The sequence below is a fragment of the Rana temporaria genome, chromosome 2, assembly GCF_905171775.1.
Source record: "Rana temporaria chromosome 2, aRanTem1.1, whole genome shotgun sequence".
NCBI classification, from domain to species: Eukaryota; Metazoa; Chordata; class Amphibia; order Anura; family Ranidae; genus Rana; species Rana temporaria.
In genome coordinates, this window is record NC_053490.1 from 221,645,691 (window position 1) to 221,661,513 (window position 15,823).

At 39.7% G+C, this 15,823-nt stretch overlaps 1 protein-coding gene across 1 annotated transcript in view; it reads left to right on the forward strand.

The window, feature by feature from the left end:
• SH3RF3 (SH3 domain containing ring finger 3) overlaps positions 1-15,823 on the forward strand; it is a 537,384-nt gene that overhangs the window by 516,808 nt on the left and 4,753 nt on the right. The window contains exon 9 of the mRNA XM_040336482.1: positions 4,535-4,869. Within this exon, the coding sequence (XP_040192416.1) occupies positions 4,535-4,869 (335 nt within the window). The remainder of the gene's footprint in view (positions 1-4,534; positions 4,870-15,823) is intronic.

Below are 15,823 nucleotides of genomic sequence, written 5' to 3' on the forward strand. Positions count from 1 at the left end.
TTGGCAATCTTCTTATAGCCTAGGCCATCTTTATGTAGAGCAACAATTCTTTTTTTCAGATCCTCAGAGAGTTCTTTGCCATGAGGTGCCATGTTGAACTTCCAGTGACCAGTATGAGAGAGTGAGAGTGATAACATCAAATTTAACACACCTGCTTTAACACTGTTATACAAGCTGCACACTCACTACTTGTAAATAAAATGCCCCCCCCCCCCCCCAATAGAAAGATTTTTTCGCCTTGCCCTGTTCAGTTCGGGTGACAGTAAATCTCTGCATTGGGGACAAAGACACCAATAAAAATATAACAGAGTAACAGAGATTCTAGCTATTTCCCCACACTATAAAAAGCTAAAAAAAAAAAATATATAATATAATATATATATATATATATATATATATATATATATATATATATATATATATATATATATATATATATATATATATATATATATAATAGCTAGAATCTCTGTTATATTTTTATTGGTGTCTCTGTCCCCAATGCAGTGACAACAGCGACAGTGACAATTCTGTCGAAAGTGACAACAGCGACAATTCTGCGATGAACTTCCGTGTTTTTGATTTGATTAGATTAATAAATAAATTTTATTATTTTAATATCATTTTTGATGATAATTTATAGTTATTTATTATATTATAAATTATGATTTTGTGCCTAAATGTTTATGTCTACTACACTCTTGTTTGGACAGATTTAGGTGAGTTATTCCTAAGAATTATAGGCCTACAACAAGGATCCTCAAACTATGGCCCTCCAGCTGTTGTAGAACTACACATCCCATGAGGCAATGGAACACACTGACATTCACAGACATGACTAGGCATGATGGGAATTGTAGTTCCTGAACAACTGGAGGGCCGTAGTTTGAAGACCCATGGCCTACAATATAAAACATCAAATTTCTATGCAAAATATTGTACCACTTTGAGATGCAAAAATCTGACATAATCATACCACCAAGAGAGGTTAGGGCACTTTAAACCAGATATTCAAATAGTCGCACTAACAATTGCAATAAACAATATGTGAACAAAAGATACGTATCATGACAGGTTATGAACAATCACATAAACATAATGTAAATGATATGTAAAAAATTATTAAGAAAATAGTGAAAAAAAAGTTTGTTGAATTATAAATAGGAAAGTTATTTTTCTTGCAATTATTAGCGTGACTATAAATATTGTGGATTGGTTACAACACAACCTATTCATGTGGTCAACATAGGAAGTTCTCTCATGCATTGCTAAAACAGGACAAGTGGCTGGTAATATTTAGTGGTTGCTGAACGCATTGATTTTACACCCCCATTGTTATTTAATGTATGTAATTTCTGAACAGTAGTTGTCAAACAAGCTATTGTTGACATCCAATGAATGACTTTATTTCTTAAATCACCCAGCCTGTGTTTTTATACTGTATGCATAAAGATATATTTTAATACATCTTTCAATCAAATAATGTTATACAAATAGCTGAAAGGCTCTAAAGTACATTCACAGCTGCATAGGCTCGGTGAATTAAAGTATAACACACATGAAGCACTCAGTGCTGGCTCAGGAGCACTTGTTAAATTCCAGGACTCAGGTTCCTAAAGTATATTGTCATTTCCTTTTATTCTTTTTGACTGGAAAATATTTTAATGTTAGAAATTATAGGAATATAATAAATGAACAGATTATTTCAGCAGGCATTACTAACACTGATAATTGCATTTTGACAAATGAAAATGAATAATAAATGTGAAATGAGTAGGTGTTTCCATTCAGTAATATAGTGCTAGAGGACTAGAAAGCGTACCTGTCTTTTACAGCAATTCTCCTTAACTGATTTTTTCAAGCTTTTATTTTGCTAATAGCATTGGGATTGGAAATGAAGACTGTTCAATTTAATATATGTGGAACAATCAAAGCCCATTTTATTTCTTCTTTTTTAAAAAAAAAATTGGACAGGGAATGGGTAACCCCCTGCCAGTTTTTATTGCTTCCATCCCTGTCCATTTCTCCAGGAAAATTATTAATGCAACTTAGGCACCTATTATTATAGGTTATTATCAAAGATCACCAGCTGCCACCAAAGTATTATTAGGGGTCAACAGTTTATGGTATCTGATGTGAGAAATGCTAGATGATAAAGGTGGCCGTAGCTGTCAATACTGGCTGATACTTTACTCAACATGTATGCACTTCAGATGCAGCATGTAGACTCTAAGGTCTCATGAACCTCAGCCCAGAAAGTCACATAATTACTACTTATATTTACTGTATAATGATTTTTTTAGTACTGCCAGTGCAGAGAGTGTTGAGATCGAATGTTGCAGAGCCCAGAGCCTTTGTTTCCAATGTCTCCTGTAGGTAAGACATAGTCCATTTAGTTCTGTCTCCTACTGTGACACAGTTGTCATTGCTATCTCAGAATTACTATGACATTCAGTTCGTTGGTATCACATTTTAACGCTTCCTATTCCAGACTATGTTATTAGAAAATGGATTTTACTATTTAAAAAAGAACACAAATGGATAGAAGTTACATAAAAATATGACTTCATTGACAATTCCTGGTAGAATCTTAAATCAAATAGAAAGTAATTATTAAAAATGTGTTTCTTTTAAAAAAAAAAAAAGGTGATTTTTTTTATTTTTTTTTGCTTTTCCCACGATTGGGTGATTGAAGTGAATATCCTCTCTATTTATTGTGTGAATATTCTCAACTCCTTTAGTAATTAAGCCTAATTGTATTTGTTTATAGATAAATGGAGATTGTTTATTTCCCTTAACTGGATCCAATAGCATTAATGGATGAATGGATAAATAATATATGATTGGTGTCCTCTGACATAAAAAGGACATGATTTTTTTTTAATATTCACACAAATCATGGTGAATTACCAAGGCCTAAGGCACAAAGGGGTGTAGCAGAACAGATTGACAGTAGCATGGTTGCAATGAGTGAGCTTATCATTTATCACATTTCAAACAATGTTTAGTACCATAGAGACAATTCCATATGAAATTATATTGAATTGTTGTTGAATAAGGGCCCTCTCACGCCAGCCTGCATATATGCTTTGTGTAAGGGCAGTGCGTTGTGGTGTTACAAAGAATACCATTTTTTTTTACTTTTTTTTACTTTTTTGAAATGTCACAACATGACTCTATTCACAGCATCAAGTTGTGACACATTGTGGTTAATTATATCATGTTGTGTGTAAAAATGCTGATTGGTGCACGTTTACACAATGCACCTGAATGGTGTTAACAGGGTACATAGAAAACAATTGTTTTCTCTATGTACTTATGTTGAGCCTGTGTTGATTAATGCCGTTCAATACAGTTTAAAGCATGGGTTCTCAACCTGTGGCCCTTCAGCTGTTTTGGAACTAAAAGTCCCATGAGGCATTGCATGACTCCCAAAGGTAGAGGCACGATGGAACTTGTAGTTCTGCAACAGCTGGAGGGCCACAGGTTGAGCACCCATTGTTTAAAGCATCAACATCAGAGTGTTTACTTGATTTGGTCATGTAAAGAGGTAATGGGTTATTGGAGTCAGGTTAAAAGACAATTAAAAGACAGGTGCCATATACTTCAGAAATATGTTTGCTGGGGTTGCTGAATGATGAAGAATGGTCAAGATATGAAAATGCTCTTTCAAGCTTGTAAACAAATTGCTATGAGATGCAAGTTACAACCCCCTCTATTAAAGAATGGATGGATGCAGTTAATTATAATATATCATATGAAAAATGTATGTATGAAAGCAGGGGAACTCCACAGAAGTATCAACATTTTTTGAGCAAATGGTATGGAGTGGAAGTGATTAATTATTGATATGAGGGTGATAAAAGAGGTGATAAAAGGGGAGGAAAGTGTGAGAAAAGATTGACATGTATATGCATTAAAAATTAAATAAGAAATTAAATAGATAGGATGATAGTAACCTGGGTGATTGTAGTGTAAGGTAGATTAAATGTATGGAATAATCAATTTTGTAATTTGTATATGAAAATTTATTTTTCTTTTATGTATAGTTTGTTATGTAATAAAAAGTATTTGAAAAAATAAAAACATCTGATGTAATTGATCCCTAACCACGGATTGAAGGAAAGACAATTGCTTGAATACCCCATCAACACTATCAGTGTTGATTGAGTAATCCCTCCCACAGTACAATTGTGTTCTACCAGTGGGGAGTGAGGGAAACCTTCCACACTGGCAGAATACATTGATTAGTGCCACCCGCAGTGAACGGGCAAAAAATGACAGGCTGGTTGTACTGAAGTTGATTGCCTGCCTATAGACGGATGGAAAATTCAGCTAGTTCCTGCTAAACTGGCTGGATTTCAATCCACCTATGGCTAGCTTTAGTCAGATAATGTTTATCAGATTTTTATTTTCATTTTGTTTTTTCACTTACTGATAGTTGCTTAAGGGAGACATACATAACAATTTAATTTGGTAACATAAACTACAGAAGTGCTGATTTGTTAATAAAGAAAAATATGTTATCTTTCAGAGAGAGAAGAAAGGTGGGCTGCTGAAGCTGCTGGCTGGAGCCTCTGCAAAAAAAAAGGCCCGTTCTCCCCCATCTATCTCGCCAACACATGACCCCCAAGCTATTGTTGAAGGTGTAATACATGGAGCAGTAGGACTTGAGTTTTCTTTGACCAACCACGGAAGAGCTGGGTCATGTCCTATTGAAAGTGAAATGCAAGGAGCAATGGGAATGCATCCACTACACAGGAAAACGGGTTCTTTAGATCTGAATTTTTCTATTTCTTCTCCAATAAGGCAACCAGCTTGTGCAATGGTGGCTATCCGACCTGAACCGAAATCCTTATCCAGAGAGAGGTAAGGTTTTCTTTAAAACGAAAAAATTTACCGTGAAAAACTTTAGCAACTAAATGTCCAAATTGTATGCATGGCATGTGTTCTACTTTTGATCTACCTTGTAATATTATGCATTTATTAGTGGTGTTTATTAAAAAATATATATATTTTTAAGCATCTTACATCGCTGGCCCTGTCTTTGTGTGCCAGAATGATGTCAGCCTACACCGGCCAATGAAGACTGGCATCCAAGATGCTTACTGTATTTGCTGGCGTATAAGACTACCTTTTACACATAAAAAAACTGGCCAAAAAGCAGGGGTCATCTTATACGCCGGGTCAGCTGCTCGGATGCCTGCTGGATGTGCGGTAATACTGTATGTGGCTTCGGCTACATACAGTATATACAGCTTAGCCAATCCCGGTGAGCAATGTATTCAAATGAATACAGAGCCTGCTCGGATTGGCATAACAACCTCTGCCAATCCGAGCAGGCTACATACAGTAGCCTGCTCGGATTGGCTTCAAGAGTCAGAGAGGCGTGGGCTGATGATGTTACAACCTCTGCCAATCCAAGCAGGCTTTGTATTCATTAATAGAATACATCGCTCGCTGTCATTGGCTCCAGCTCCAGCAAGAAGTAAGAAGAATATGACTCCAGAAGGAAGAAATATGAAGCGTCGGAAGCCTCGGAAAGGGGGTCGTCTTATACGGTGAGTACAGGCAAAAAAATCGTAAAAAAATGTAAAATTAGGGGGTCGCTTTATACGCCCGGTCGCCTTATACACCGGCAAATACGGTACACTGGCTTTTAGCAGGTTATTGAATCATGCACTTGGAAGCTTGTATGCAGACAATACTTTACTTTCATGGATGATGTCTTTCAGGAAACAGGACAATACAAGTACACACTTAGATACAGAAGGTACATCCTGAGATTACATTACCACAGAGAATACACAATATAATACTTGGTTTGAACAAAGCCAAGGTGCTTGGTCTGTTATCAGTGGTACCCAATTAGGGTCCCTGAGTTTTTTAAGTTGGCAAGCTATGCTACCTTTTAGCCTCCTAAAAGCCCTATATACTTCAATGTAGCTTAACAACTTAAAAAAAAATGAAAGACAAATATATTCAACCACTTTTAGAAAATAATTAAAGGTATAATAGAAGCTTTACAAAAAAATAAAAATGTATTGTACATATTTAACTCCTTGAAAATAAAATTGTCTTTTAATATATTTCCCCCCTCTTAAAGACTACACGGTAGAAAATTGAATGTCCTTTTGTACACAGCAAAGAGCCATTTTCCCCTTTTCTTTATGGAAATATAAAAATTATATTTAGGAAAAAAATGATTTCACAAGTAATGTGTAAAATCTCTTTGTGGGCTAAAATTAGTAAGTTAAAATGTGATTTAGTTCTTTGAGTGTCTGGCCATAGATGTTATTTTATGCTGTCAATGTAGAATGATTACTCTTTTCATTCACTTGGAAAGATAGTGCTGGGCCCTAAAATCATCTCAGTTGATTCACATTTACTGTTCTCCTCATATGTATTCATGGCACGTTCACACTTTCTGGCTAAACTAATAAACTCATCTACAGCACACAATGATTTTCTTAAACTAATTCTACTTTTTATCACCACAAGCTGACATCTGGAAAGCAGGGGCTTGTGGAGGTGGCATAGAGTGTGTCTGGAGCCTTAGCTTTATTAGAATTGGAAATAGTTTTCAATTAACATATCTTCATAACCATGCACCGCAGATAATGTAAGTTAAGAAAAAATATAAATGAAATAAAACGAAAGCCTTAATGTTTGAGGCATTTTAGGATGAATGTTATATAAGTGTTAAAGGGTCAGTTTACCCAATAGTGATACATTAGTTATTTCTGCAACCTGGTGGGGAGAGTCAGCCCCTGGCTTCCTATATGTCCTTGATACTTCATAAAAACCCCAAAGTAAAAATTGTACCCCTCATAATGGTCACAGCAGGTATGCAGACCCAGAGGCTCACAAGATCGAACCAACAGAACGATATAAGGAACTCAGGTAATTTCCCTCTCCAGCAAGTGGAAAAACTAAAACACCAGTTCTGGGTAGTGGACTGACCTTTAAAAGGAGATGTTCTATTTTATCCTTAGAATTATCTAACCCACTTTTTGAATCTCTTGATTAAATGATAAAGGTGCCATGTCCTGCAGGTTGCAGCATTAAGGCGTCATGCACACCGGGCACTATAAATGCCACTTTTAAAGCGGAGGTTCACCCTCCGCTTTTCGGAACCCTCCCCCCCTCCGGTGTCACATGTGACGCCTTTCAGGGGGAGAGAGTGCAGATACCTGTATAAAACGGGTATTTGCACCACTTCCTGGTATAGACTCCCCCTGGAGTCCTGCCCCTCCGCGTCACCCCCCGTTGTGTTCTGGGAAACACACGGCTCCCAGAACACAGTGGGGACCAGTGAGAACAGCGTAGTGCAACTGGCGCATGCGCAGTAGGGAACCAGGTAGTGAAGCCGCAGCGCTTCACTTCCCGATTCCCTCACCGAGGATGGCGGTGGGGGAAGCCGAGAGCCGAGCTACCACTCGGCTTCGGCTGCCGACGTCACAGGCGATCTGGACAGGTAAGTGTCCATTTTTTAAAAGTCAGCAGCTGCTGTATTTGTAGCTGCTGACTTTTAAAAAAAATGTAGGTGAACCACCGTTTTTATGCTGCTCTCTCCTGCCAAGAGAAAAGGCATTCAGAAGAGTTGGGCAAACGCTCATGCCGCGTACACATGATCATTTTTCGGCTTGTAAAAAACAATGTTTTTCAGCCTCTAGAAAAAACTAAAGTTTTTCTAACTTCATCATTAAAACGATGTTACCTACACACGATAGTGAAAACAAAAATGCTCTAGAAAAGCACATACGATGGCACTATAAAGGGGAAGTTCCATGCGGATGACGCCACCCTTGGGGCTGCTTTAGCTGATTTCGTGTTAGTAAAAGAAGATTCACGCTTTTCTGTCTGTTACAGCGTGATGAATGTGCCTACTCCATTACGAACGGTAGTTTTACCAGAACGAGCGCTCCCATCTCATAACTTGCTTCTGAGCATGCGTGGGTTTTTCACGTCGTTTTAACCCACACACGATCATTTTTTACAACCCGAAAAACGACATAGTTTAAAATGTCGTTAAAAAATGCAGCATGTTCGAATTTTTTTTTTGTCGTTTTTCAGAACCCAAAAAATTATGTGAAGCCCACACACCATCATTTTAAATGACATTTTTAAAAAATTAAAAATGATCGTGTGTACGCAGCATCAGTGTTCATGAGGCCTACATGTTATCAGTGGCCCGGATTCAAGAAGCAATTGCGCCTGTGTAACCATAGTTACACAGCGCAATTGCTTACTTGCCCCGGCGTAACGAATGCTCCTGATTCAGGAACCTCGTTACGCCAACTGCAGCCTAAGATATGCGCGGCATAAGGCTCTTATGCCCGCATATCTTAGGCTGCATTCTTGCGATGGCCGCTAGGTGGCGTTCCCGTTGTGCTCAGCGTATAGTATGCAAATTGCATACTAACGCCGATTCACAACGTTACGCGAGCCCTGCGTACGCAGTTTACGTTGTTTCCGTACGGCGTTTTTCGCGTAAGGCTGCCCCTGCTATTAGCAGGGGCAGTCAATGTTACGTATACCCGTCGTTCCCGCGTCGTGAAATTTCAAATTTACGTAGTTTGCGTAAGTGATTCGTGAATGGCGCTGGACGCCATTCACGTTCACTTTGAAGCAAATGACGTCCTTGCGACGTCATTTGCCGCAATGCACGTCGGGAAAGTTTCCTGATGGAGCATGCGCTCTACGATCGGCGCGGGAACGCGCCTAATTTAAATGATTCCCGCCCCCTACGGGATCATTTAAATTGCGCACGCTTACGCCGGGCATTTTGCCGGCGCGCCCACGCAATTTACGGAGCTACTGCTCCGTGAATCAAGGGCAGCGCAGTAAATTTGCGGGGGCGCAGGGCAAAAACGTTGCCCTGCGCCTCCGTAAAAAAAATGCGCAAATCTACCTGAATCCGGGCCAGTCATTGTAATTGATGGGCAAACAGATGAATTAGTCATTTGTATCTTTTAAAGAACTTTCAGTCTTAAAGACATAAAAGGAATTTAGAGGAACCCTTTCTAAAATAGGGGAAGTCCTCTTACCATAATATTCCAGTTGAAAGATTCACCCTTTCCTCCTATTCAGGTAACAATTGAAATATTTTGATTTTTTCATCACTTTATATCCAAGGGCAATTGTCACTGGAGCAAAAAAAAAAAAAAAGCTGGTAAATTTTACTATGCAGTGATAAAAGCTTAACAGTGATTTTAACGCCTCTATACTCAGTCCAAAATTAGAAAGGCTTTGGCTTTATATGCCATTTAAATGATTGATGTAAAGAAAAAAAATGAAATGCAAATACAATTATTTAAATAGAACCACTTGCAAGCAATGCTTGCTTTCATTTATGCACATGGAGGATTATGTTGTACAAGAAAAAAACATATACTGTACTTCTCAGCCTCCCCATATTCTTCTCAGACTCCCCATGTACACGCATTCACGTCACAAACCCATGAAAGCAGCTTTTGCTCCACTGCTAATTAAGATCCCTGAGCTGCCCTACATGTGATGTGAAGGAGTGTTTCGTGGGGCAGCTTTCTGTAGAAAGAATCTGAAGCATGCACAGAACAGAAGTGAAACACAAAAGAAAGCAAATAGCAATAGTGTTGCCACTTAGTACAGGGAACTGGCAGGATCACCAGGTGTTTGCAGCCACAGCACCACTTAAAAAACCCCCCCAAAAAACAAAAACAAAAAAAGAACACATAATTAGATATTATACTGGTATATGTTTTGATAACATTTTTAAGTTTAGGGTTTAATGTTACTATAACAATATCTAATATTACGTTTAATGGGCTGCTGCATGGCAACAGGGGACAATAATACTTTAGTACTAATTACTCAATTTTTATCTTGCAACTAGTTGTTTTTCTCAGACCTATTCATGGTTTCCTCTAGTATAATATTTTTACGAAATTAATATGTATGGTCGTTGCCTTTTTACCTGCAGGTCATGGTTTGTCACAAAATAAATGTACAATCTTTGTATGTAACCATAAGATAAACCACATATGCATGTTAAATAAAAGCAACATGTTCAATAAAAAGCAACACATAGAGCGTGTTACTGAAATGCCACAAAACAGTTATTTGCATACTTCACTAGTCTGTTCCATTCAGCGCGTTTTACTATCCCATAATCCAACTGTTTTCTGTTATGAAAAAGCACTGATGCAAATTAGAACTGTATTTGGAAACTGTTAACTGTTGCAGGTTCACACTGTTTAACAAAATATGGAACAATAATTTGAATCTGTATCTAGACTGTAAGCAGTAGATGTAGCTACAAGTGAAATAATGTTATGTTATTAAATGTTTAAATATATGAGTAAAATTATCTGGAGAAATAGTTTTTCCTCTGTTCTTTTTTTCACAAATTATGGGGAAAAAAACGAATAAAAAAATTAATATTAAAATCCCATTTTCAGGGAAATCAGGAGACCTTTAGAAGTAGAAAATTAACCCCTTCTCTCTGTTTGAACAGCAGTCAAGATCTCAAGAATTTTTTTCGAATTTAAAATTCAACAGTATTGCCTGTGTTCTTCCTGCAGCTGATATTCCCCCATTGCTAATTTACCATGACTTGTTCTGCACACTGTCTGTTTGTGAAGGCAGTCATTTTGATCAAGGCAATACTTTTCTTTGTCATTTCAGAGCCTCCAGCAGGGAGAACATTGAGCAAAACTCACTCCAAATCTCCTAAAAGTCAATGGCAGCAACACCTTAGATTTCACACTGCAGCCTTGAAGCGCTAGGCACAGTGGGCCAGATTCACGAAAATTTGCGGTGGTTTAACGTAACCCGTTTACGTTACACCGCCGCAAGTTTTCAGTGTAAGTGCCTGATCCTCAAAGCACTTACCTGGAAACTTGCGGTGGTGTAACGTAAAGTCGTCCGACGCAAGCCCGCCCAATTCAAATGGGGTGGGTACCATTTAAATTAGGCGCGCTCCTGCGCTGGACGTTCTGCGCATTCTCCGTTCGCAATTTTCCCGACGTGCTTTGCGCGAACTTACAGCGGCCCGACGTGTTTGTGAATTGCGACGTGCGTAACGTACTTACGTCGGAAAAAAAAATTTCAAAAGCGACGTGGGAACGACGGGCATACTTTAACATGGTGGAGTAATTTTACACCATGTTAAAGCACACCTACTTTTGCGACGGGAAAAAAAGACTTGCGCCGACGTAACGACGGGAAAAACCTTTGTGGATCGCCGTAACTGCTAATTTGCATACCCGACGCTGGAATACGACGCAAACTCCCCCCAGCGGCGGCCGAAGTATTGCATCCTAAGATCCGACGGTGTAAGTCAATTACACCTGTCGGATCTTAGGGCTATCTGTGCGGAACTGATTCTATGAATCAGCCGCATAGATACGACAGGAGATACGACGGTGTATCAGGAGATACGCCGTCGTATCTCCTCTGTGAATCTGGCCCAGTGTTCCTAGGCAAAATTACATACCATAGCAGAAGATGTAATCATTATTATATATATATATTTTTTTTGGGGGGAGGGGGGTTTATATGTTTTATAAACTGCTTTTTTTTATATCTGTAGTGCATGACAAATGTTTCCCAGAGCACCAATAACTATATAAGAGATTAGACATCTGAATAGTAAAAAAAGAATCCTGTCACATTTTTTTTTTCGGGCACTGGTTTGTTTTTGTTAGCCAGCAAATCATAAGGAGGCCTAGCAGTCAACTATATAATTAAACATTATATACAACGTAACTACACATCCTAAATGTATTTGTGATGGAACCGTCCTGCACCCAGCTTGGGTGCTTCCATCAAGATATAACTTTCTCCAATCTAAACCAGGAACCAGATATTTTAGCTCACCATCCATGACTAGCCGGCAATAGCTTAGATGTAAACTGGAACTCAATTTATTAAAAACTTACACAGACTTTATGTACCACACAACTTCAGGTAGGGCATTATTACATTACTCTAACAATACAAATTGTAAACAGGAACATAATTAACATAGCTAAGTAATAGCTAAGGACACAATAACGCCATTTGAAACAAAAGCCGACTAAAAAATAAATAAATAGTTTGCTTTGAATGGTAAGGCCCCTTTCACACCTGCGGACCGTATGTCTGCTTTTTCATCCATCCGTTTGCGGATGAAAAAGGGACATACATTAGTCCCTATGAGATTGCGTGTGTCAGTGGATGAACGGGTGTCTCGTCCGCCTCCGCAAGGATCCGATTCTGCAGACAGAAGAAAACCCTATTTTTCCTTCCGTCTGCGGATCGGATGAACACGGACATACGGTCCATGTTCATCCGATCCCCCCATAGGGGAGAGCAGAGAAAAGACAGGGCGGTCCCTTCACAGTGTGCGGGCACTGCCCTGTCATCCGCAGGCTCAGGGGGATCAAAGGAGCAATCCCCGCTGAGCATACGGAGGCGGATCATTACTGATCCGCCCCGTGTGAAAGGGGCATAAGTCAGCTAAAAGTGACCACTGCCCTTAAATGTACTGCACACTAAATGTAAAGATAAAATAATAGGAAAAAACAAAAAGTCAGCACAAATAGCTAGCATTAAAAAGTAAAGCACAATGTTCTTACTTACTCTAATCTCTCTTTGCACCACCTTTTTATAGTGATAGGCTGGTTTATCCAAAAGTTGTAATTTGACACTTCTAAGGTTGCTGGCCATGGTAAAAAAAGAAAAACTCGCACTGCATTAGAGTTGAAAATACATTTACCTGTGTGATTTCAAACCAGAACCACAAATTTCAAACCTGCAGAATCTGCAAGGAAACTAGGGCAGTGAAGAAACTGAACCTAATACCTAGCTAAAACATTATACAGTAAATCAAGCCCAAAAACACTAAAAACTGATCTCTCACATACTTCTAGGTTTCCTAAAAGAGCTAAATGGCAAAAACATGTGAACTTGGAATTACAGTGGTCTATTGATGATATATAAACACTGAGGCTACAAATGGCTCAAACAAATTGTACTTTGTAAAAGAAATGATGTCTGGAAATTCAAGAACATATTCCAAATTCCAGCTACCATTTCATGCCAAGCTTGTCCTGTTTATTAAAGGCATAAGTATTTACTAGTTTTACTTCTGTCTTCCTTCATTTGTGTCTGCTCTTCTTTCTCCTTCTTAGGCCCCATACACACGAGAGGATTTATCCGCGGATACGGTCCAGCGGACCGTATCCGCGGATAAATCCTCTCGAGGATTTCAGCAGATTTCTATGCGATGGCGTGTACACACCATCGCATTGAAATCTGCGCCAAAATCCTCTGGCGATGACGTGTCGCGCCGTCGCAGCGATTATGACGCGGCGACGGGCGCGACGCTGTCATATAAGGAATTCCACGCATGCGTCAAATCATTACGACGCGTGCGGGGAATCCCTTTGGACGGATGGATCCGGTGAGTCTGTACAGACGAGCGGATCCATCCATTGGGATGGACTTCAGCAGATGGATTTGTTGAGCATGTCAGCAAATATCCATCTGCTGGAAATCCATCCCAGGGGAGATTTATCCGCGGATAAATATCCGCCGGAGTGTACACACCATAGAATCTATCCGCTGAAACCCATTCGATGGGATTTATCTGCGGATAGATTCTATGGTGTGTATGGGGCCTAACACGTTATTAATTTTGTCTTCATGAAACATCATTGATTACTGGACATTTTTTACATTTTCAAAGAAAACATGAATATAGAAAAGCAATTAATTGAATCTGCATATCATGATTTACAGAATGCTGTATCCTTTCAAATATCCCTGATATATATATATATATATATATATATATATATATATATATATATATACTGTGCCTTGTGACACCAATCATGTAAAAGCAAGCCTAACACATAGACCCCTTTCACACTTGGGCGTTTTTTAGTTGTTGTTGCGCTAAAAATAGCATCTGTAAAGCGCCTGAAAAGCACCTCTCATGCCTCCCAATTCTAAAAGTCAGAGGGCTTTCACACTGGGAAAAAGAGTTCTGCACCACCTCCGCCATTAAAATCAATGGGCAGTGCTGCTGAAGCGCCTGCAAAGTGCTTCAGCAGCACTACAGCATGGGAGCTTTTAACCCTTTCCTCGACCACTAGCAGCGCTTTACCACTAACGCCCCCCGTCCCAGTGTAAAAGTAGCCTTAGCGCTAGTTCACACCTAAATATCACAGGAATGTGGGCTGTGTTCTTGTACAATTCCTGTACTATCCAGTGCAGTTAAATTTTCAGCCCGATTGCACTAAAAGTAGTACAATTATTTTCAAAAATGCACTGCACCAAATTTCATGGTACCACGGCATCATGCGATCTGTTGCAGGAAAACATTTGCAACCTGTGTTTAGGGTGTGGTTACAAATACATAACACTAGCAGAAGATCACACACCCACTGCGTTTTGAAGGCGGTGTAGAAAAATTGCACCACATTCTGGTGTAAACAAGCCCTTAACGTGTAAGTTCACCTTTACAGATCTGTAAGGTGAACAAACACTGGACCCCCTCCTGGTCCAGCTGTACTTGAAGTTGGTGATCACCCACTAGGAGACATCAGGTCACTGCTTCACTGGCCTGAGGATTTGAAATCCCAGTGGCTTTCTTTCTTCTTCTCCCCTGCTGACAGGATGGCTAGGCGGGTTCTGATGTGATGGCCGTCCATGTGATGGCGCTGACCAATAAAAATGCCTCCTATATGTACCTTTACGAGGATCGCTTAGGAGATTAAGCCACAGGGATTTCAAATCCCCGAACAAGTGAAGCAGCAATCTGATGTCTCCTAGCGGGTGATCGCTGGCCTCGGGTACAGCAAGACCGGGGGGATAGAGAGGGGGTCCAGTGTAAGTTTATCTTACAGATTTTCGGACACACCGCAACAATAATCTCGGTAAAGAGCCTCTGAGAGAGGCTCTTTACCACATGATCAGCCGTGTCCATTCACAGCTGATCACAGTGTAAACAGAAAGAGACATTTATCGTCATTTCCTCACTTGCATCTGACAGACACGAGTAGAGGAGAGACGATCAGTGGCTCTCCTGACAGGGGGATCCATGCTGATTGTTTATCAGCGCAGCCCTCCCAGGACCACCATGGATGTCGCCAGGACCACCAGGGAAGCCCACAAAGGACGCCCACCAGGTATGCCACCCTGGACCACCAGCGATATGCCAATCAGTGCCCATGCAGATGCAAATCAGTGCCATCAGTGACGCCTATCAGTGCCACCTATCAGTGCCACCCATAAGTACCCATCAGTGCAGCCTCTCAGTGGCCATCAGTGTCGCCTATCAGTGCCCATCAGTGCCCACCAGTGCTACCTATCAGTGACCATCAGTGCTGCCTATAAATGCTCATCAGTGCTGCATATCACTGCCACCTATCAGTGCTGCCTATCAGTGCCACCTATAAGTGCCCATCGTCAGTGCCACCTCATCGGTGCCACCTTATCAGTGCCCATCAGTGCAGCATCATCAGTGCCCATCAGTGAAGGAGATAACATACTTATTTACAAATATTTAAAACAGAAACAGAAAAACATTTTTTTTTTCAAAATTTCTGTATTTTTTTATTTGTTTAGCAAAAAATAAAAACCACAGAGGTGATCAAATACCACCAAAAGAAATATCTATTTAGGGGAACAAAATGATAAAAATTTTGTTTGGGTACAGTGTAGCATGATGGCGCAATTGTCATTTAAAAAGTGACAATGCTGAAAGCTGAACATCGGCTTGGGCAGGAAGGGGGGAAAGTGCCTGGTATTAAAGTGGTTAAAGAAACCATTGAAAAACTGTCATTATAAA